The sequence below is a fragment of the Ischnura elegans genome, chromosome 2 (genome assembly GCF_921293095.1).
Source record: "Ischnura elegans chromosome 2, ioIscEleg1.1, whole genome shotgun sequence".
Lineage (NCBI taxonomy): Eukaryota > Metazoa > Arthropoda > Insecta > Odonata > Coenagrionidae > Ischnura > Ischnura elegans.
The window spans coordinates 100,197,972-100,221,090 of NC_060247.1; the positions used below are offsets into that span (position 1 = coordinate 100,197,972).

General features: G+C 36.2%; 2 protein-coding genes across 3 annotated transcripts in view; one reads left to right on the forward strand and one right to left on the reverse strand.

Moving 5' to 3' along the window:
• Positions 1-1,232: 1,232 nt before the first annotated feature.
• Positions 1,233-13,787, reverse strand: LOC124154244 (DENN domain-containing protein 10-like). The gene is made up of 9 exons (XM_046527842.1): positions 13,682-13,787; positions 13,315-13,511; positions 13,145-13,241; positions 12,938-13,069; positions 12,658-12,761; positions 12,488-12,586; positions 12,010-12,127; positions 4,883-5,018; positions 1,233-1,571 (listed from the first exon to the last, which is right to left on the reverse strand). The coding sequence occupies exons 1-9, from the start codon at positions 13,731-13,733 to the stop codon at positions 1,436-1,438; spliced, it is 1,071 nt and encodes a 356-aa protein (XP_046383798.1). The 5' UTR covers positions 13,734-13,787; the 3' UTR covers positions 1,233-1,435.
• An 85-nt stretch (positions 13,788-13,872) lies between these two features.
• Positions 13,873-23,119, forward strand: part of LOC124154242 (eukaryotic translation initiation factor 3 subunit A) — a 33,598-nt gene continuing 24,351 nt past the window's right edge. For both annotated transcript variants that reach the window (XM_046527840.1, XM_046527841.1), the window contains exons 1-8: positions 13,873-14,188; positions 14,876-15,072; positions 15,416-15,564; positions 15,905-16,055; positions 16,135-16,335; positions 16,898-17,106; positions 20,177-20,348; positions 22,431-22,784. In XM_046527840.1, the coding sequence (XP_046383796.1) occupies positions 14,140-14,188; positions 14,876-15,072; positions 15,416-15,564; positions 15,905-16,055; positions 16,135-16,335; positions 16,898-17,106; positions 20,177-20,348; positions 22,431-22,784 (1,482 nt within the window). In that variant the 5' untranslated portion in view covers positions 13,873-14,139. The remainder of the gene's footprint in view (positions 14,189-14,875; positions 15,073-15,415; positions 15,565-15,904; positions 16,056-16,134; positions 16,336-16,897; positions 17,107-20,176; positions 20,349-22,430; positions 22,785-23,119) is intronic.

The following is a 23,119-nucleotide window of genomic DNA, read 5'->3' on the forward strand; positions in this document are numbered from 1 at the left end:
AGAAATTTTTAAGTTAAATCCATTGTACTTAATTGGATTGATACTACTAATAGGATGGTGTAAGGATTAATAAAATATCCGTCAGATAGCCGTAAAAACTCACCATTTTGAACCATTATTTTAAAATTCCGCAATTTATTATTCTCGCACATACCGCTTATCCTGGTGGGTATTCCATACCCCACACACCCCGGTATTAGTAGCACCTAAATTAACTCGTCTTAATTCCTAGCTGCGCCCATGCACATGACTACGCATATCAGACCCCGTACACATTCTTGGCAAGAGGTATACATTGCATACCATTAAGGCGCCGCGGAAAGTAATGAATGGCAAAACTCTCCCAATATATCGATCTTAATATACCCCTGGACCCTACCAATCAAATGATGCGCGGATCTAGAACAGGGCATAACTAAGATCTTTATTTGAATCCAAAGATTCGACAGATCAAGTGCATTTTCCCTTTTCAAACAGTCTGGCTGCGAGAGTGATGAGCAACTCAGGAGAGTAATCAACTTTGTCCGGATAAAGGGGTAAAATATAAGACTTGCCAAAGCATGGGAGAAAGTGGTTTGCGCAGCTTTTGGGAGGCCACAGTTATTACCTAAATTACTTGTCTTTAAAAAATTGGCATATATATCTTGCCCTCTAGAAATAATCTAACCCAGGAGTTTTAGCTGAAGTTAACATTCTGATTTTATATTTAATTTTTTTAAAATAAATATTAGAACTAGTCCTCATAATATGTAATCATATTTACTGAGTCTTGTAGGCTGCAATAACTTTAGTATCCACATCAAATCGCATTTTCCTCTAATACTTAATCCAAAAGAGAATATTTTAACACATTTCAAACTTTGCCACATGAATTTATTCAGCACTATGAATTTCAATGATTATTTTTGTTAGCAGGGGGCTGTAAAAATGCATAGCCTGCTTCTAATGATTTGTGAAAAATCCACAGATGATATTGAAAATTAGATGGTCATGTCTGAGATCTTTGGAATTTTTTTTTAACTTATATAATTGTGATGCTGAATATTTTTAAAATTGAATCTTGAGTATTTAAATACTTGGAATAGACTGCTCTACCGAAGCTTTGACCTTCATTTATCACAAATAGATAATAATTTAGATATGAAATACATACATTGCATCAATCATTTAAGCAATATTTCCTTCATTAAGAAAGTCATATTTCCATTTCACTCAATCACAAATGAAATAAAATTTATTTGTTATAAAATAGCTTTAATAACATGAAAAAAATATTGGGGGTATTGGTCATAACATAGATCCATAACCAAGTTATCATGAATCTTCCATTTAACATTGCAATATAAAATCTGTGTATAAACAAGCAATGGAATGATCAAAGTACTTTGAGTAACAAATCATATGTAAATATGTACATAAAGATCAACAAACAGATCTAGAGCATCATCATATTTTCAGCTATTGCTAGGTTGAAGAGAAAGTTTTCTAAAGCTGGAGGAAGGTTCTTCTCTCGTAATGTCTCAATGCAAACCATAGGTTTACCATCACTGGTGCTCACAGTTGCCAATGATCTGAGAAAATAGGAAATTAAAAATTATTCCCTGCACATGATATTTGGATCTGTTACATAATATTTCACCCAGTGGATTTTGAAAAATTGGCCAACCATAACATGTTCAATGTCAGCACACAATTCATTAAGTGAATATAAGATGTGATCAAACAAAGACCGGACTGATTTTATTCTGTGCAAACTGTTCAATGGATCAAAACAAAACAAAGTGAGCCATCTTGCCACATATTTGATGACTAAAATGAGAGGTGATGCATTTGTTTATGTTGAATCGTTACGTAGCAGCAGTGGTATGTTAGGGCGGTCCTTATTTTTAAAGTTTTCGAATTTCTTTTGGGATGCCATCCAGTTTTGTTCCATTTGGTAAGAAAATAAATCATGAAAATTATTTTTGCTGTTGGATATCAGGAAAACATGCCTCATCGTACTTAAAAGTTTTTAAATTTTGGTATTTTTGGGTGTTTTTCTGACATAAGTGAAGATGATGTCACTCTCGGATTATTCTATCACTTTTTCGTCTTCTACAATGACTCGTTAGACATTTGCAGAGTATCACCTCAAATTTCTTTCATTTCTGCCCTTTGGTTCCCGAGATGTCGTACCAAGAGTGAGCGCATGCCACCCCTGTCAGACACTTTGAGTGGAATGCGGGTTGCGTACGCTCAATATTCGTTGATCATTCTCAGTCGTCGTAAAAGCATAAAATTCTTTAGACAAACTTTAAACTTTGTCAATATAACCTTGAATGCTATATTTATCACTGTTTATTGCCAAAATGGGCAAAGTAGCAGCGGTTTATTCTCCATATCTTAATCTTATATCTAAAGTTAAAGATCTTGCAAACATCCAGGCTGAATTTAAATAGAAGCATAGAAGTGACATCATCTTCACTTTTGTCCGAAAAACACCCAAAAATACCAAAATTTCAAAACTTTAAGTGCGACGAAGCACGTTTTCCCGATATCAGATTGCAAAAATAATTTTCATGATTTATTTTCTCACCAAATGGGACAAAACTGGGGGGCGTCCCAAAATAAATTCGAAAACTTTAAAAATAAGGACCACCATAGTGGTAAATATGTGTTTTAACCTGTTCATCGCCACTTGCAATAGCTGCAATGAAGGAGCTAAAGGAACAGGGTACGTGCATGAAACTTTGTTTCAAACTGCCAAGCAGGGGTGCCGACTTACAAAAAATATTGGGGGGCCCAAACCGGGGATCTTGCCCCGGTAAATTTTATAAGTAGTAAGTTTTAAGTTTTTAAGCATTTTAGAAGAGTCATATGATCAAATTTAGAACCCTGATACCTCGAATATCGATATCTGGACACTCCGGGGAAAATTGACAAGCCTGACACATTTTTTCCTCACATCTGTAACGAATTTTTGGGGGGGCTCGGGCCCCTTCAGGCCCTGTGGAGTCGGCGCCACTGCTGCCTAGAGCTATGGAGGCATTTGGAATGATTAAGTAAGCCTTTGTTAATGAAGCTATGAGTCGAAGCCAGTGTTTTGAGTGATACAGTCATTTTAAATCAGGTAGAACTTTAACAGATGAAGATTTACAAGCCTTCCAGATCGATAGACCCCAACCATGTCAAATTGGTGAACGAGTTGGTGCGGCCAAATCGCTGTTTAAATGTTTGGGTGATAGCCAAAGAAGTGAACATTAGTTTTGGATCCTGTCTGTTTTGGAATAGTTTTGATAGACATTATGGGCATGAGGTAGTATTACATGGTAGAGTACATGTAGAATTTAAGAGACCTGCAGCTTTGCTAACATGTTTAAATAATTGGATATTGCAAGTATCTCTGCGTGAGAACTCCTCTTAAGTAAGAACAGTGTTAATATTCTTGTGAAAAGTGAAAACAATAAAAATTATAGCGGTTAAAGAAGCAAGTGATAGAATAAGAATCTTCATTATTTAGCTCATCCACCTAATTAAAACTTTAATTAAATATCTAGCAAGAAAATGATTGACTATAGCAATGCAAAAAACCTCGGCCTCCATTCCAATTTTTTTCTTAAGAGTATATCACTAACAAAGGCATTTTCCATAAAATAAAATGTACACAGCATTGATTTTCCTCGTATCACAAGTTTTCTACATCAAACAAGGAGGTCTACTCTTTTAAATAAAGCTGGCTTGAAAAGTAATCCTCATGTCATTTGTTTACATATTTTTGGCAGTTAGAGAACTATAATTCATCTATCCTATAAAAATGAATGTAATTATAGCAATCCTAGCTACTTTTTACATACATTGTGTTTGAAATAAAATACGATTAATGGCAAGAATTGCCATCATATGAGAAAGCGCAGTTTAAAACTTCATGGCATCATGTCAATCTTCAGAAAAAATGATGCGATGCAAAATTTCACCAGAAATAAAATAATGTAGAAAAATATACCTCAATCCATATTTTATTTGAGATATTAACCAACTTCTGCACTTACTGCAGAAGAAATAATATAGTTGGCTGTGCGTGGGACTGAGGTTGGTTTTAGATTTGGCAATTTTTTTTACGATTTTAGTCAAAGCATGACGTACAGAAGCATGTATTTATTTAATCTGAATAAATAGCAATCTACTATTTTTTATAATAAGATTGCACACTCTATTATCACAGCTCATAGTGCACAGTCAATAGCAACAAGTGTGAATACTTCAATGATGGACACATGAGGAATTTCCTACTGCAATGCTGCCAAATTGGTTGGAGTAAAAATAATCTCATCATAGAGGAAATATTATATGATATTTAATGAAATGCTTTAAAATAATGTTGGTAAATTATATTCTGGTATTAAAAAATTAGTGAATTAATACATTACATGAATATATTTCTGAAAAATAAACACACATGGAATTGACTCCATTATTGGGTTAAATAGAACTATTATTAAAATATGAAATTCCAACTTTACATTCCTTTTCACACTTTATCAATGATTTTAAACAAGTTAGGTAATACTCATTCTAAGTAACGATCATGTAACAAGCATACACTTGTAATTAAAAATGAGATATTCCATGGACACTTGACTCGAGCAGTCTCGAGAGTCAACCTCCTCATGGAAAATCAAGTTATGAAAAGGAGTATTTTAGTGGTATATTTACAATTGAATTGAAAAATAGTGAAATAAAGGAGTACACCACCACTCTATTAATATGAGTATAGCCAGATTTCATAATAATGAATCATACATCATCGCCACATTATCAATTATTGGCAGAAAGCTTCCATGTGCTCTTCTCTAACATTAATTGCAATATAGTAATGTATTTAAATATAAATATTATACTTTACTTCAAATGTGCTAACAAATCTCCAGTTTTCCCAGCTATTTCTCTAACAACTTGCTGCTCTGAAATAGATGGATTTTCTGATAGTTGCATCATAAAAAGAGCTATTTCTTTATGAGTCTTGGTCATTGTCATACTTTCTGAAAAAAAAGATACATGTATTAGATATAGTCAACCTCAATCATTTAAGGTAAAATATATGTTTAGCATGACTTTTACATTTTTAAATTATTGGTGGTGATGTAATAAAGTCTCAATTTTCTGAATAAAACAATGAACACAATGAAAAAATTTTGGATTTAGTTTTTTCTGGGTTTGCCATCTTTGAAGTTACATTACTGTACATATAGTAAAATGGCCAACAGCTACTTGACTTCTCTTGATTTTGACATCGCACCAGTTTTTCCACTGCAAGAATTATCAGCGCATTGATGTAAAAATAAAACATCAGATCTGATGTGGAGAGATATGAATAGGTACACTACATATATTAATTTTGGTTCCTGTCTTTTGGATTCAGTTCTAAGTTTAAAATGAGATGAACTTTCTTAAAGAATTTTGGCTCTCTATAATGTATTCAACTCAAACTGATTGACATTTCATGTAAACGTATTGACAAGATTGTTTTTAAACATATGAAAATTGAAACTTTAATTTGAATAGGTATTTGACATATACAGGAGAACACAGGGTAGAATAGGGGCCAGGGCAGAATGAGGTTTGTGGTTTTTTTGCGTTTAGGAGGTTCTGTCAACAAGCAGAGAGTATTGGAAATAGATTAACCATTATTGCTCATTTTCTGCAGCCATGTTGGTGTAGATTATTGAGTATAAACATGTGAACTGTGAGTTGTTTGAATTTTAGCCATTGTTTTCTAACTTCGGAAGATTTTGTACTGATGGTCAGTTATATTTTAGTGTTTAAATTACAGTAATTCTTGGTATGTGTTTGATTTAGGTCTAATTATCCTTAGTTTCGTATGGTTGAACATCTGAATGAACGATATTTTCTGACATCAGTTCCTGGGCAAGCAAAAACGTGTTCTTGGGGCAGAACGGGGAAGCCAGAAAAAATGGATATAAGAATGATGGGATGAAGAGACAACCCTATGATTATACTGTGCTTGTGTGTGTATACTGTGATTAGGCTTCAAAAAATATTAAGAAAAGGTGTACTGCACCTAAAAATTCATTCAAATTGAAAGACAAGAGCATGCAAGTTGAGATTTTCTTTTGTTTCAGATATTTACTTCGTTTTTGTAATTCATTTTCACACCACCCCATATCTGAGGTAGTACTGGACAAATGACATAACTTTTTGCTTTTGGGATAAAATATATAACTAAGATTTTTTTCCTCTATATTATCGTATTTTTGTGTTTAATAAATTTCAAAAGCTCCATTAAAAATGTGAGGAAATTTTATTAAACCATTGTATGCTTCTTCGTTTAAACTTTTGCAGGTACTTGTCATGTTGAATAAAAAGTTTTGGACCATGTCGCCCCATCAATTTTTTAGGGTGGTCCCAACGTTTCCCGACCGATGCTGGTCGCTTTCTCAAGGGATTCTGAAGAGGTGGGAATTTAAATTCACATACATATAAAGTTATCCGTGTCAGGTGGTGTGGGGAGGGGAGCGGGAGGTTGGAGGAGTAGGTTGTTGATTGTTTTAGCTGATTATGGGTTGCCAAGTATGACTAATTTTAAGGCCGGTGCCCCTGTTGAAATTGTTCTTCTCCACTTTAGATATTTCCATGGCTTCTCTGACGAGTCTCTGTTTAAAACCTTTTACTTTGGCAACATTTTTTGCTTCCTTAACACTAGGAGGATGGGAGTTCCGCGCTACCTAGAAGGATGGCTAGGGGTCATTTGACCCCTAAAATGAATTTTGAAATAAAACGTCTCATTTTCAGCCAATATCAAGTTCAATCGTATTAATTGTTGAATTAGTTGATTAAAAACAGTAATTAGCAATATTAAATATTATTTTCATTTTCAAAAGTTAATAACAATTATTAAAAAAAATCATGAATTAAACCATATTTAGCAGTCGATTGCAAATCTAATTATGAATATACATGCACTCAATACAAAATTTGTGTTTTATTTTTAAACAATAGGCACACTGGGTTTAAAAAATTTGCATTAAAATTTGTAAAAATTATTACTTTGTTGTAAATCTCAGACAGAGTATTTTTTCAGTGCTGTTTCCACAAAATATTTTTTTGCACGTATGTAATGCTTAGATTGGACGATTTATTCATCTACATCTAAGCCTACATACTACCCCGTGAGCCACCAAAAAGGCATGTGGCACGAGGTGTTAGGACACCAGCCATTTGCACACGAAAAGGAATTTGGAAAATGGAAAGGAAATTGGTGCAATTCGCAGATATTTGGCACCTTTTTCTTTTTTGTGCCCGTGGAGATATGGCTGTTGGATTTGGAGTTGTGTAAATAAATTGATACATGCTATGCGTCATATCTACTCCTGCTTATTTTTTTTTATGAAATAGGATGGTCTCTGGTATTCTTTTATTCGTTTCGCAAATAGAGTCGTCTGAGATCATGTTGCTGAGTAAAAGTACATTATTGTTCTAGTTTGCCTGTTCCTACATAAGAGTATGGCCTAAGGTATTTTTGAACACTCGCGTTGAATGGATTACATGGCTATTTTAGGGGTCATGGATATTCGTGCGTCACGCCTGTTTTTTCAGATCGTCCCTGTAAGACACGTTTTCCATTTTTTTCTAATTTTCTGCTATCTTGATGGATGGAAAATAATTGTCACAAGTTGCATTTATTCCTAAATTCTTGTATGTTACGGTCACTTCAGTAATTCTTTATTCCCCTAACGCTTTATTCGATGGCCAATCTTCATCTTTGCCGCAATATGGAAATTAATTTAGGCTGTATTTTCATTTCACAGCTATCAAAACCCAGTACTCAAATTCCAAATTTGTCTGGTTTATTTGGAATACACCTCATAAAAGAGCAGCTGCATTTCATTGGATAGAGCTGTGCATTTGCTGTTACGTCAAAGTCGCCATCGGATTCACTATCTTGGACTTCTTTGCTGCCATCACACGCAGATGATGATGGATTGGTCAGAATGCCCTTGAACTAATGTTTCCAATTCACTTCCAGACTGATCTTCTATATTCCCTACAGTTATTTGAATGGCGACCTCTTGATATATTCTCGACTTCTTACTTTCTTCCTAAACTCGCTACTCATATGCATGCGAAAAAATCTACGAACGAAAGCGCAATATGGTAGAATCTTCTCCAGTTGCATTGGAGGTATAAAGAGCTGGAGAGCATTAGAAATTCATAAAAAAGAACAAAAATTTCAGAAGTAACGCTAATGGGGAACTTGCATGAATTTTTTTTATTTCACAGGCGGACAGAAAATTATTTTCTGAATACAGCAAAGAAAACCGCATGTATTTCTGAGTTTTCCTTCGCGAGATATTTAATGATAAATATAACAAATTTTAAAGCGCGGGAAAAACTCCCTCACCCCCCAAGCCACTGCCGACGAAGCCTCGATGACGTCAAAGGTGCCTAAACATCACGCGAAGCGATTGTTGTGATTGTTTGTAATAGTTGCCAGCAGTTGTGAGAGCTTCGTTTGTTAGACGTGTTGATTATTTTATATTTAAAGATAAATATCCGACGATAGAGGCTTGGAAGCCCTCATATTTTGCATTATTTATAATATTAATATCTGAGTAAGGGCATAAAATATAAAACTGAGGCAGTTAAACCAAAAATTTTTTAATACCTAAATAACATCGTTGTAGGAGTCCGAGCCACGGCCATTGGAAGGGGGATACGTTAATTGTAAGTTGATGTTATCGACGGCATATCATTCATTTAAGTATGTAATTAGAACGATTTTGATGTTTACTAATGTCCGCTTAGCTTTTATATACAATAACTTCATCCGTTTATTCGTAGGTACCGGAGAATTCGTTGTTTAGGACTGTCTGTGCTCGTATTATGGGGTGGATTTCAGTCAATGCAACTTTTGCTCGCTGATTGGAGACATCTAGGAACATTTTTGTGCGAAAATAGTGTTATTTTCAACGTGACATCTCCCGTTAAGCTACTGCTAATAATCACAGTGCCGGTGGCTGTAATGCACAAAGTTTGACAAGGTTGAAAAATATCGGCCAAGAGTTATCAGTGTTCCATCGTGATTAAATTGTAAAAAGTGCTATTACGCTATCGATAAATGTCTAACAGTAGTGTAAAAATTGTCAGTGGCGTGCTAATCTCCGTTGTTCACCGTAGATATGACATTTCTTGATCACGCTATTGAAATAAAAACTGTGTGTGAAGTTTGTTATTCCATTATTTCAACGAATAGTAGTGAGAAAAGTCACTTGTGTGGGCTAATTTAAGGGTTTAAATCAGTGAATAAATAGTTGTTTTCATCATAACGAGTTCTGTTATTGTAAGTTGTACGTGATGAATATAAGAATGTGACAGTGACTTCCAGTTTTTGATAAGAGTATTTGCCTATTTCCCACTATATTTTTATGGTATATGCTAGTATATTGTTTATGGATTTACCTATATTATTGAAATAGGTTGTAGCTTGTGTGTGTGTTGGCAGCGGGACCGATTCGCGATATCACATGTGGATTGTGTGCAGACTGTTTTGCTGTGAATTCGTACCGTAGGACGGATAGGACTACCTTCTCCGCTAATTTGGCGTTGCCAAATTCAACAGCACAGCTTACGATCGTTATCCTCCAGTATTACAAGTTTCTTAATTACATCTCGATTTGCCGCCGACGTATAGCAATAATTTGTCTTAAAAATTCCATGAGGGTCGTGGCATCAATTTTTGGTGTCCTAAAAAAAGGCTGGTGTCACCCCATAACACACGCCTTTTAGGCGGCTTGCGGGGTATTATGTAGATGTATTTCAGGTGTATTTTTCGAACGAGTGACAACGTTGTCATCCATTTTTCTGATAACTAAAATATACGAAGTGAAACGCTTGTACTTCATCATCCCGATGCCGCATTATTAATATCCCAAGTAATAATCTAGGCACAATAGCAATAGGAAAACTTGTCCAAGAATAACAGAACAAAATAAAGTGACGATGAGCGGCTAAATACTCCCTCAAAACAAATTTTACACCATGCGCTCAGCGTATTGCCCAACTCCCTACGGTTGTTTAGGCACCTATGACGTCACGCCTGGCCTCGGCAACGCTCGGGTGTCTTCGCGCAGTGGTCGGCTCAGAGAATTTTTTCTCGATTTTAAATGCAATTTTTTTATTTCTTTTGATGTTGAATGGAGAAACTGAAGGTATTTTTGCGAGCTAATGTATCCATTTGACTTATTCAAAATAGTTTTTAGAGCAATCTACGACCCATGCAAGTTCCTCATTGCTGTTTGAAAGGCTGTTGAAAGACCGAATCCTGATTCGTATCTTCTAAGAACTTGCAGTAATGTTTCTTCTCCGTCCTACGTGCGGATTCCAAGGTTAGAATTTACAGGAGAATTTTTCAGTCCACCCAAATCCTCCGCTCTCTCAAAAGGAGACAGGATTTTTTCACAGGGCGCAGCGTGCAGTCCACCCGCACCAAACCCTGACGGGGTCAGGCGGCACTAAGGCTGGACACACGGGAAAAGGGCAAGGCCGAGTGACAGGCCAGAAAAATGCAACAGTTATTCATAAACCTGATGAGGCGATGATGAAAAAAAATGTCTCCAAGAGCTCTGAATCTTGTCCGACTGAAAACAGTCATGTGATACGTGATGATTTTCTGGTGTGGGTAATACAATAATCATTAAACAATACAAGAAATACAAAATTAAAATTTCATAATTGCATCAATTTTACCCAAATCAATGATTGAAAACGTTTTATTTCCCTTTGCTGCCCATAAAATATCGAATGATTGAGCACGATAAGTGACTATGCCTAGGTTTTGAAATACAGGTAAGAGCCCTTGGGACGAAACTGGCATTGAACCGGGTACTTGCTGGTTCAAAATGAAGAAAATCATCTACTACACTAGCCTATTGCTGTTTATATGATATACATAGGACAAGAAAAAAAGTGGAAAATAGCACGAAAACAAAATGTGGGTCAAATGACCCCCAGGCGTCCTTCTAGGTATAACACGTCATAAAAATTTTAAACAAAAGACTATAGGTGAATTTTCACTAATTTATCAAAATATAGATTAAAATGAATAAAGTGAAAAAGTTTCAAGAATAAAAAAAAATATTTTAATAAGAGAAAAATAAATTTGAATTCTGAAAATGGGTCAAATGACCCCTGCCGTCCTTCTAGTGTTAAGGTTGATTGTGTGGTCCAGCGCTGTGTGTTTGGCTACCATGGACTTCATTCACTGCCCCAGTCAAATTGCTCTCTTGTGCTCCTCTAGGCGTGTTTTGACCGATCTGTCTGTTTCGCCGATGTAATTCTTCACACTGATCTGGCAAGGAATTTGGTAGACCCCTTTGACTCCCCTCCCCCCTCCACCTGACATGGATACCTATATACATGAATTAAATTGGCTGGCAAGGAATTTGGTAGACCCCTTTGACTCCCCTCCCCCCTCCACCTGACATGGATACCTATATACATGAATTAAATTCCCACCTCTTCAGAAACCCTTAAGAAAGTGACCAGCATCGGTCAGGAAACGTTGGTGGGGCCACCCAAATACTGGCCTGGCGAAATAGTCCAAAAAATTTTATTCAACATTGTATGCTAGTTTTTTAATGTTTTGAACTTGATATGTAGGTTCTCCTACTTGTCACTAATTTTAACTTATCTATTGTACATAAGTGAGGTCTCTCCTTTGTTAGGAAAACTGTAAAATATTTTTGAAAAAGTATGATATTTTGAAATCAATCAATATATTTTATTAATACCATAAAACATGCTATGAATAGAAAAATCTGTGTTATTGTGATCAAGGCATAGAGCTACACTATGCAAGCAAGTGAGATGGAGAGGCATGACAGAATTGTTAAGCAAGATGACATTCCTAAGCTGTTTCTCGTTGAAAAACTTGCACCTTAGGCCTTGCTGTCTCATAAGAGATGAGCAGATAAACTAACTGATATTGACAATACAGAAAAAATAGTAAAATACCTTTGGCATGAGGTGCAATGTTTATCTCCTTCGCAGGAAGGTTAATAAGAATGTCATATATATCTTTCCTTGAACAGACACTAGCATCCCGACAACCAGCAACATAATACTGATTGCTCTGTAAAGAATAAGACAAAGTCAGCAGCACACATACAGAAAAATATTTTAATTTCACGAAACATAGAGTGAACATGAAAGAATATAATTGAAAATGAATCAATGTTTTTTTTAACACTACCCACATATTTAACCACTATTAACTAACTTCCTTATGCAAGGGATGTCCAGAAAGTATGAATATTAGATTTATCTATTTTATAAAATACAATAGTGAGGGTAACTGGATATTATTTACCCCAGCATGTTATCATACTAGACACAGACGTGGTAATTCGACTACAGATTGTGAAATCTAATTAATAATGAAATTAACCTGCCAGGTAAATATGGCAGAGATATGTCATTTAATCATACGTGCCTTAAGGTCGATCAGCTCATCTGCATGCAGATCTACCCATGGGAAAAGTAAATCCCAGGTTTTTCTGTGCCACATTAATGCAGGAAATGTTCGGAGAGACTGAAAAACGATGTTTTCAAATTAAGAAAAAAATTCATAAAGCATCACTACACACAAATAATGGGACCAACCTTTAACAGCATTTCAATACTGTGATGGTATACAATTATTCTCTTCTTAAGAAGTAGAGCTGTGTATATTAAAATGGTTTCCAATCCAAAAGTCTTAATTAGATCTGCAAGAATAAGTTAATTGATAATTCTACTGCAGAGCATCATACATTTCCACGAATTTCCCGATTATAGGGGAGAAAATTCAAGGCACTAATCCTAAACACTTTCATAAAATTTTGAAAAAGCGTGCAGTATTTAAAACAATCCATATTATGTTTATCAACAAATTCATACAAACCTTTTACGTTAGTGTTCACCAGGTGCTTGTTAGGCTCATAATCTTTGACAATAAACGTTCCATTTTCTTTCGTCATGCAACTTCCTCTGGTCAATACAGAAAGGTACAACTGCATCATTGAAGTAGGACTTCCTTCAAAATGATTAAGACTTTCATGAGTCAAAGAAAATGTAGGTCATAAAATTTACGTGATGCCACAACAAGTACCTGTTTTACAAAATGTCTTGCTCAGAATCCTACAAAATGTCTCATATTTTTCAGGATTGAAATCTTTCGCCCAAAGAGCGAGAGCGAATTGTTTCACCTACAATAAAATTCTATTACTCCATTGTGCTACATGCTATTACATAACTTTAAAGTTAAGTAAGTGTTCTAACCCTGGGCAAATTATCTGACTCAAAAACTTCAGTTGAATTGATGTAATACCAAGCGTTCCTGAAACGGCCATATAGGAATGGTTGTGGCCAACTGTGATCACCGTCTAATCCGCATTTCCTGGTGAGTAGAGAACGTTGCTCTGCAGTAATAGAAGGGTAGATCCAAGTCCATAATATATCTCCGTTACTATCACGCTCTGTAAGAAAAACATACTTGGTGACAGTAGAGTTTTTCTTCGATGGTATTGTTACTCAATGGCTACCAAGAAGAATTTCTAAAAATATGGTTGATTACAAAAAATATATTTTTTCTAATACTTAAATCAATTCCGATCATCATCTATAACAACAGAAAATGATTATTTACCTATAATGCTACACGAAAGGAGAGCCACATGTTCCGCCATTGCCTCCTTCATTTGTCAAATTTCCAAGCAAAGGAAGCGACTTCAGCTACTGCTAAGCTAAGCACATGTGAACTCAAAAGTCAGCCAAAACAGGCTCTCAGCAAAGGCGAAGCAGGAAAAGTGGTCGTCTTAGAAAGTTGTCTAAATCTTATCTATACCTCTACGTCATTGAAAACTGATTATTAATTCTTTGTAATTAGTTTATTGCTTTTATTTTCATGATATATCGCAAATGAATACTAATTCAATATACGAAAACAGAAACGGCAGCCATACTTAGAGCACGTAACCAATCTGGTGCAGTGGGTTCACGTCCATCGGCTAGTGTGTGATTGAGGGAGTGTGCCTGTATTGAAGCTACAGGAATTAATTATTGTGATTTATTTGCTAATGTGAATTGTGCTAGTGAAACGAAACGATGGCGAGATACGGCCAAAGGCCTGAAAATGCCCTTAAAAGGGCCAATGGTAAGTATTTGTCAATTTCCATGGTGTGATTCGGAGGGCATATGCATGCTACGTCCGCATTGGGGGCATGAGGTTCGGTGCAATGCATATGGCGATGTCCATTGTTTTTTTATTAGCCTTAATTCAATCACTTTTTGCAAATATTTTACTTCAGAGAGTGTTTAATGTTGAAATATCTTTTGAGATGCGTATAATGCTTCTTTCGGATAATGGGTGATAGAAGTATTTTAGGCCGGCCTAAGGGAGTAGCGGCTTTCTTGATGTTTTGGTGTCTAATATTGGATTATAACTTGTTGTTTTGAGGATAATTAGGTGAAAAAGTGTTATTTGTTATTATCAATCACCCCTTTTGTCCTAGAAGAATTAACTTAGGTCCTAGTATATATATTCATAGGTGCTATAATGCTTACTTGGTGTAATATATTGACCGCCAGTGTCGAGGTGTTTGTTCAGTGGTAGTCTTGAGATGGATAACCAACTAAATTGGCATATTTATTGTAATATTTCGGTTTCGAGGCGGTAATCAGGGCATTGTTTTGTATTTTGGGTGGACGAGGAATATGAATAGATATTACCGGGAAGTTTTATGTTAGTATATTTGAAACTGTTTGCTTCCACGAATTTATTGCTTTGTATCTTTCAGTATCTTATGGTTGATTTTTTGCGCTCTCTTTTGTGCTCGTCTAGAATTCATTGAGGTGATGAAACCAGCTCGAGCTCTTGATACGTTGTATGAAGTGTTCAGGAATAAAAAATGGGCCTACAATTGGAGCGAGAGTGTCCTGGAGCCGATTATGTTCAAGTACTTGGATCTTTGTGTAGAACTGAAGAAATCCCATGTTGCCAAAGAAGGGTTGTTTCAATACAGGAACATGTTCCAGTCGGTAAGTGTAGATACGGATGTTAATTCCTATTTTTAAAACTGATCAAAGGCTACTCTTTTGTGATTATCTGGTGAAAAGATAAGGATGTTAATTACCGGGCTGCATCGCCAATGGCTTTTAAAGTGGCCAACAAATGGCTGTTCCATGTTGGAGAGTTTGTGTCGTAAATGTCCTTAATTTACTTCGAAGCTGTGATGAATTGCCAATGGCTTTTAAATTGGCGAACAAATGGTTGTCCCATATTGGAGCGTTGGTGTCGTAAATGCCCTTTACTTACTTTGAAGCTGTGATGAATTGCCAGTATCTCTTTTATTTTGCATTAAAATATTTATTTTAATTTCAGGTGAATGTTGGGTCTTTAGAAAATGTCATTCGTTTTTACCTCCGAACGGCTGAAGAAAGGACAGAGGCAGCGAGAGAGCAATCGCAGCAAGCCGTGGTTGATATTGATGATCTTGACAATTTGGCTACCCCAGAGAGTATTTTGCTGAGGTAGGTTATCGATCCTAATTTGTTTAATGATTATTGAAGCTTTATCTGGTGCACCATATGTGCATAATTTAGTGTGGCTCATAAGTATATCACCTTCTGATATGATATTTTATTTTATTGGTGACTCATTTATTCATTTGACCCCTTCAGTTATTTGGTGTCAATGCAGCTTTATTTAAATGAGCACCAAGGCATTCAAAGTTTAAATATTACATGTCATTTATTCTTACATTGATTTTTCTACTGTCTCCTTTGGCAGTAGATAAGAATTTGAAGGAATTTTAAAGTTAACTTGGAAAGTGTGCTTACTTATGGGTGAATGTGTTGTCTCTCTTGATAGTGCTGTGAGTGGTGAAGATGCTCAAGACCGTAGTGACCGGACAATTTTGACTCCATGGGTGAAATTCTTATGGGAATCGTATTGTCAGTGTTTGGAACTTTTGCGAACAAATGCCCATGTTGAAACTTTGTACCATGATATTGCAAGGATGGTAAGTAATGAGGAATATATTCTAAGTTCTGTATGTGATTCTTATGTGGTGTATGTGCTCATTGTCATTATTCTTTCAGACATTTGCATTTTGTTTGAAATACAACCGTAAAACTGAGTTCCGTAAGCTGTGCGACAAGCTGAGGAAGCACTTGGAGGATATTGTGAAGCTCCCGTCTTCTGGTACCAATGTCAGCATCAATAAACCAGAGACTCAGCAACTTAATTTGGAAACAAGGCTTGTTCAGTTGGAGTCGGCCATTCAGATGGAATTGTGGCAAGTAAGTATTATTTAACCTACTAGACCATCTCTTCCTCCTTTTATACGATAATATTTTGTTTTACTAATGCAAGTTTTAGTCTAGATTGAAAATGTAAGTGAATGTGTCTTTTTTAAAGATACGATTTATCCTTGATTTTTTTCTCAAATACATATGTAGCCCTTATTATGGTATTTCCATGGATTAACTGGTTAGGAGAAAATCATATTTTAATTTAACTTTTTAGCCTAAAATATTTCTTACCTATCAACAGATATGATGATAAAAACATATTAAATAAAAGATAATCTTGGTATTTCTTATTATATGTAAATATATTTGAAATTTCATTTCTTTCATAACAAACGGTTGTTAAATTCCAACCTAATTTCTAGCAGCTATCTAATCGATCATATACCAACTGGGAATACAAAATATTCAAGAATTGCCCTTAAAGGTGTTACCTATGTTAGTTGTGTGAATTATTTGTATAATTCATATTTCATCCTCAATTAATTAAGTAATTAAAATGCTATTTTACCAGTGCTTAATCTGTAACACACTTGAATTTCTCTGTTGCTAGGAAGCATATAAGGCCATAGAGGATATTCATGGGCTGATGAATTTGTCAAAGAAGATGCCTGTTCCCAAGACAATGGCCAATTACTATCAAAAACTAGCCATGGTTTTTTGGAAAGCTGGAAATTATTTATTTCATGCTGCTGCTCTTCTGAAGCTGTTTCAGCTCTCAAGAGAAATGAAGAAAAATATCACTCCAGAAGAGATTCAAAAGTATGTCTTTTTCTCTCAGTCTTTATTCACTAATCTTAAACTTAGTTCAAAATATTTTGTCATTATTTCGCAATGCATGTCTAAATAATTTTTGTGGTCAGAAGTGTGGAAGTTGCTCAGTCATGGCATTTTATCTGTGCCATTGAGGTGTAAGGTGCCCATTTTGTGTGGCAACATGGAATCAGTAATTAGAAGTTTGCAATACATGCCAAAATCCTTTGCTGTTATTCAATTTGGAGAGATCTCTAACAAAAGTTTTGAACCGAACTAAAGTTTTAATTAGCTATTTTGTCACAACAAGCAGTGGCTCATAGCGTAAATGTGGTCATTATGTTGGGTTTCCTACCTTTCCCTTGAAAATAATAGTTCTCATGAGTTCTGCAATCCTCATAACTTTGATGCCAAGACAGATATGGGAATTGGACACACGGAAACATTGTGGCGACAATACTTAGCAGTTTAACGTATGAGGAAGGTCGTGCTGGTAAATACACTTCCTTGTGACAGTAAATTTTAGATTAACAGTTGAATATATGAGAAAGGAAGAGAATTAAGACACTCAATGATGTAGGAAGTATTTTTCATTTTAAAGTTTCATTTTAGAGACAATGTTACATTTCGGAAGGGGAAAGGTCGGGAAAATACTGCGGTTGTCAACAACTAGGTGGGGAGATGTGGTACGGATATCACAGATGATATAATACTTTACAGACGAGCCCATATTTAGGGCAAAATGGCTCCTCTAGAGCCAATTTGAACGGGGTTTAGACAACCCTGTACATTAAGTGCTCGCGTAATTACCTTGCTATCCATCCACGAGGGAGGCGGTATCTGGCTATCTTTCGTCCTGGAAGCGTCCTGGAATCGTACGGTGTGGGCTAAATTCATGAGAGAATGTGCGAAGGGCTTCAGTCAGTGCCTAGGGAGTGTCTAAGCAGCAATCAGAGGAGTGGAAGCAGCAGACATGCATGATAGCAGTGAAGACAAAGATGAAAGTGAGGAGGAGTATCTTAAATATTGGGCTCTATTTACCACCAATTTATTTTACGGGCTACTTGTAATGAAGAGGCACTTCCAACTCTAACCATGAACTTTCTTGTAGCACTCCTACCCGTTCCCCCATTCTGAGAGATCTCTTTCATAAACCTTAGTTTACACTTTCCTGCAGCATAGAGGGCGTCACAAATGGGGGTTAGGATGGCTGCCGTTAAAATTTCGTATGCGTTGGAAACAAATATCTATCTTATGCATAGATAATAGTTGCTATTCGCTGCTGACCACAAAATTTTCAGATTAAATTCTTGTATAAAAATTTTCATCGTGTTTAAATGGGTAGGAATTTCTTTAGCGCTAAAATCATTGATATTCAACTTGAAAGAATGTGAAGTTTAGGGTTGCATGATTTTTTAACGATCTTTCACAGCATAAAATCAATAAAAATGAGCATTTTTTTAAAATTCCGTCATAAATAGCCTGTGAAAACGTTAAACAAGGCCAATAAAGACAGAAAAAGGGTGGTGTAAACAAAAGCAAACATTTTTTCTCGACTTCTTAAAAATGTTTGAAATTATGAAACTCGATATTACAAAGTGCCTATTTTCCGGTCCCGCTGACTTTATATAATCGAAAGTTTACTGTACGTACAGGTTTTTATTTTTTCTGTTTAAAAACAATTTTTACAAGCTTTCAAATTATTTTTTAAGGACAATAAAAATCTTTACATGCTTCGGATCTAAACTGTTACGCTTGCGTTTGGAAATGAAAATATGTAGGTTTCAATCTTCGAATAAACCGTTGACTGAATTATAATATTCCTCACATAAGTTTCCTCTGAATTTTGCCACTTTCTCATCACATCGGACTTGTGTTTCACCTGCAAATGCTTCAGTTGCAGTGAGGTGGATTTTGCACTTCCTTGTGATAGTTTCACGTCACAGTACACGCTCAGGGTTCTCTTTATATCAATAAAAATAATTCTACACAGCGGAAAACATTTTTATCAGTATATCATTAAATTGCAACTGCGCAATCTGCAACACAACTAACAATGTTTAGCGTTAGCATTAGCATAGCAGCATTAGTGTAACTTGCGGCGAGTTGCGGGAACAGAACGAGATGACTGCTCAGCGAGAACAAGGAGTTGGCAGCAGAAGCACATGAACGATAGGTGGAGGGGAAGGAGCACACTCCCCCCTAGCAATGAGGCTACAAATGAGGAAGTCAAGGATGAACATTTCAGATCTTGCTATTTTGTGACGTCATTGCCTTCAAAGCGAAGCTGGGCGACCTATGTGATATATACAGTTGGCTTTTCCAGGCTGTATCTTCTTGTATGACAGTGCCGATGCCACGCATGTTTCTTTGAAAATTGTTTTTTTTTTATATTGTTGAATATTGGTATAGTCTTGTTATGACTAAAAAAAATTTTTTCAATCAATTTGAGCTTAAAAACCTAAATAAGGTAGAAATGCGATTGGTCTCATACTTTTTTGAATCTCGTGCAAGTCATCAATTGTTGAAAAGTATCGAGACATCTTCAGGTCCAGTAAGTCACTCACCTAGCATTTGTTCTCCAGAAACGTAGAATTTAGAATTGAAGCAGGTAATGAAAAAGGTCAGTGGGTGAGATGGGGTTGGGATGAAACACGCTTCCATTGCTTTCATGTAACTTCATATTTTCCTTCAAAGATAATGATTCATGGACTGTGTAGTCTTGACTAGTAAAAAAATATCAGAGGCATGGGTGATAGAGGACCGAGGGTTGTTTTTTTTTTAATAATCTTCCACGTAGTCAATTTTGATGTGGTTGTTAGCCTATGGTTTCTACAGCTGAAATTCTATTGCATAACCCCTACGAGAGCTTTCAAACAAAATTGTTCATGAGTAGGACAAGTATTGCAGTGCAACAGCACATGTGAAGGTAGAACTGGAACTCTTTCCATTCCCTCGTATGGGACGCTGCATTCACTGAAGCATAAATTGTTCCATTTTTGCTCTCCCAAAAAATGTGTTCTCCCATTTGTAGTTTCTTTAATTAATTTGTATCTTCCACTTTTTATACTTATTTTAGGATGGCATGTAGGGTGTTATTAGCTACTTTGTCAATACCCTTGCCATCATCACATCCTGAGTTTGACAGATTCATAGAAACTGACAAGAGTCCATTGGAAAAGGCACAACGTCTTGCTGTGTTGCTTGGACTTCCACAACCTCCTACTCGGGCAAGTCTTCTTCGAGATATGGTAAGTGTTATGCTTTTTTGATTCTTTTTTTCATGCAGCTAATTAGAATTATGAGGCGCCACTACATGTTTATATGAAGCATATTTAATGTGATTATGGTAATTCCTGGGTTGTAAGTCTCCTGAAAGCATTCCCTTTGGTTCATGCATTCATTTTAGACTCCGTTTATAATCTCTTTTCAATGTTCCGTGTGAGTTATTTATTAATTTTTCTGAGTGTTCTGTTGTCGCTCAGTTAAACGAGCACATGCCTCTGTATTTAGCCGAAATAATTTTAACTTTTTTTTTAAATAACAAGAATTTTGAAAGTTTTGCTGACTTTGGCTTGATCGGAATGTGTTTCCCAGTTCACTCAGTGGAGTTTTCTGAATTCTTTTCTTATTTTAATGTTGTACTTTTCAGTCAAGAGGTGCACCATTAAGGTATGATATTCTGTTGTAACTCTCGAGTTTTTTTATGGCATTATTAAGCTGTCTTTTGTTTTCATGTCACATTCTTAACCCGTTTGAGAGATCCCTTTTACAGTGCATTGAATGAAGACTGGTTGACTTCCATTTTAATTTTAATGCTAAATTGACTGTTAAGTTGAGCAAACTAGAGTGAATATTCAAGATCATCAGGTTATTCTAAGGGAAATATGTGGGAAACTTCGAACTTGGAGAGAAAAGTTGGATTGGCATCCTAGCTGTACGAAAAGATGTATTCCAGTTCATCTTCCTTTTGCGTCATTAATTTGCCAATAAATTGGTTGATTAAAAGTAATTTCACGTTCTTCTGGCTGGCATTTTCTCAAATATTTCACTGCCCTATGAGACTAATACTACAGCTGACTCTGGATTATCCAGCTGTGGTTTATCCATGTCGTGGATTATCCATGAATTTCGCAATCTGCACAAGGTGAGTTCATACGCCTTTGATGCTTTCCGCGATCTTTAAAAAAAAAAAAAAAATCTGAAGCAAAAGCACCAGAATATATGAATTTCAATGCAAGGCTTCACTGGGATTATTATTTCCATAGGAATCCCCTTCGTAAAATGTAATCATTATATTTACTTGCTCACAGGGAATGTTTCAAGTTAACTTGAACGTCTGCTCTAGCATTGCAGATGACAATCAGCAGCAAGAAAAAAGCTCTTGATTAATTTCAGAAGATTCTTCAATAGCTATCCAATTGTAAATAAAGAGAAAAGTTATGTATGATCTTTAATTGCATATTCCATTTTGCAAATGCGCAATTATAGTGGTGGCCTAGCATGGGGTTGAGCACGGCCCAAGAGATAGTATGAGTCATAGCCAGGCACTCACTCTGATTCATGAAGTGCACTCCTGTTTTCCGTGAACTACTGATGTGCTATGGCCTGACTGCATGCCCGTTGCCTTCATGGTAGTTCCATGTTCCTGTTTTCAAAGCAACGTGGTGCATAACGGGCAAAACTTGAGAGAGACACGACTACTCAGCGTGATGCCTGACTGTGTAGTTTCCAATGTCGCACAGTGGTTCTGAAGCATTCGTGCAAACCACTTTTCTGATTCTTCGATCTCCCAGTCACGGGTGTGTGGCTTCCGGAAACCAGGCATTACATGGAGCAGTAGGATTACGAGTATAATCACGCTATCGCTTTGAAAAAGATCACGTTCAGGAAAAGAAAGCTCTTAATGATTCCAGACAGCAATCTAAAATGATAGACAATGTGTGTAAATAATAACAGATTGTTTGATTTGCATAAATTATGAAAATGATAAGAAATTAAAGTGAAAGTTGGGGTTACTCATGATTATTCAAGCCGTCTTTCCCCATCATTAACCCCAACAATTGGGAGGTTGCTGTACTTGATTAAATTGCAAGGGAGAATTGTAGTTTTCACGAGGTAAATGTCTGGGATTTATTTTTCCATAATTTGGCGGCAGCAATGTCGTCAGCTCTAGAGGATAATAAGACTACGGACAGTTTTAAAATCTCAATAAACAATTATTAGTTTTATATGCTGTGTGAGGACACTTTGGCTGGCTTAGTTTTACTCTTGAAACCTATGCTGCCTCATGTTGCTCATATTTTTGACTTTGGCTATCTTTCAATTTCCAGGTGCGTTTGAATGTTGTTGTATTGGCCACACCGCAGCTCCAGGACTTACATCGCTGGCTGGAAGTGGAATTTCACCCGTTGCTGCTTTGCAGCAGAGTCCAGACGGTGATTGATACCATTTATGCTGAGCACATGCAGCAAGTGGCTGCAGAGGAGGCTGCTGCTGCAGCAAAAGCTCAGGAGAAAGCTGGAGGTGCGCCAGCCACCGAAGGAGAAGGAGAGCAGCCAGCTGCAGCACCACCCCCACCTCCTGCTCCATCTGCTGTTCCATCGCCATCAACCACCTCAGCCCTAACTCTGTACCAATATTATCCAGCTCTCAAGGATGTAACTCTGATGAGGCTCATTCGTCAGGTAAAAATTGTTTTAAAAATATTTTAAATATGTAAATAAGTGGTATAAATGCTTAAAATATACAGGAATCCCCTGAGTTACATATGTCTCGACTTGCGTAAATCGGTACTTACTTAAGTGATAACCGTATCTCAAGTGATTACCTTAATTTTCGAATGCGAGCGCGAAGAAGTAGATATTCCCTCGTACACCCAATGGTAGAAAAAATATCAAATAGTTATCGAGTTTTTTACGTGCTAAACATAACAAAGTGACCCATTTTTATCATTCCTCGAAGGAATTTTCATTAATTTCTGTAGAAAAATCGTGTATAAATCCCAAGTCAGCAATCAATG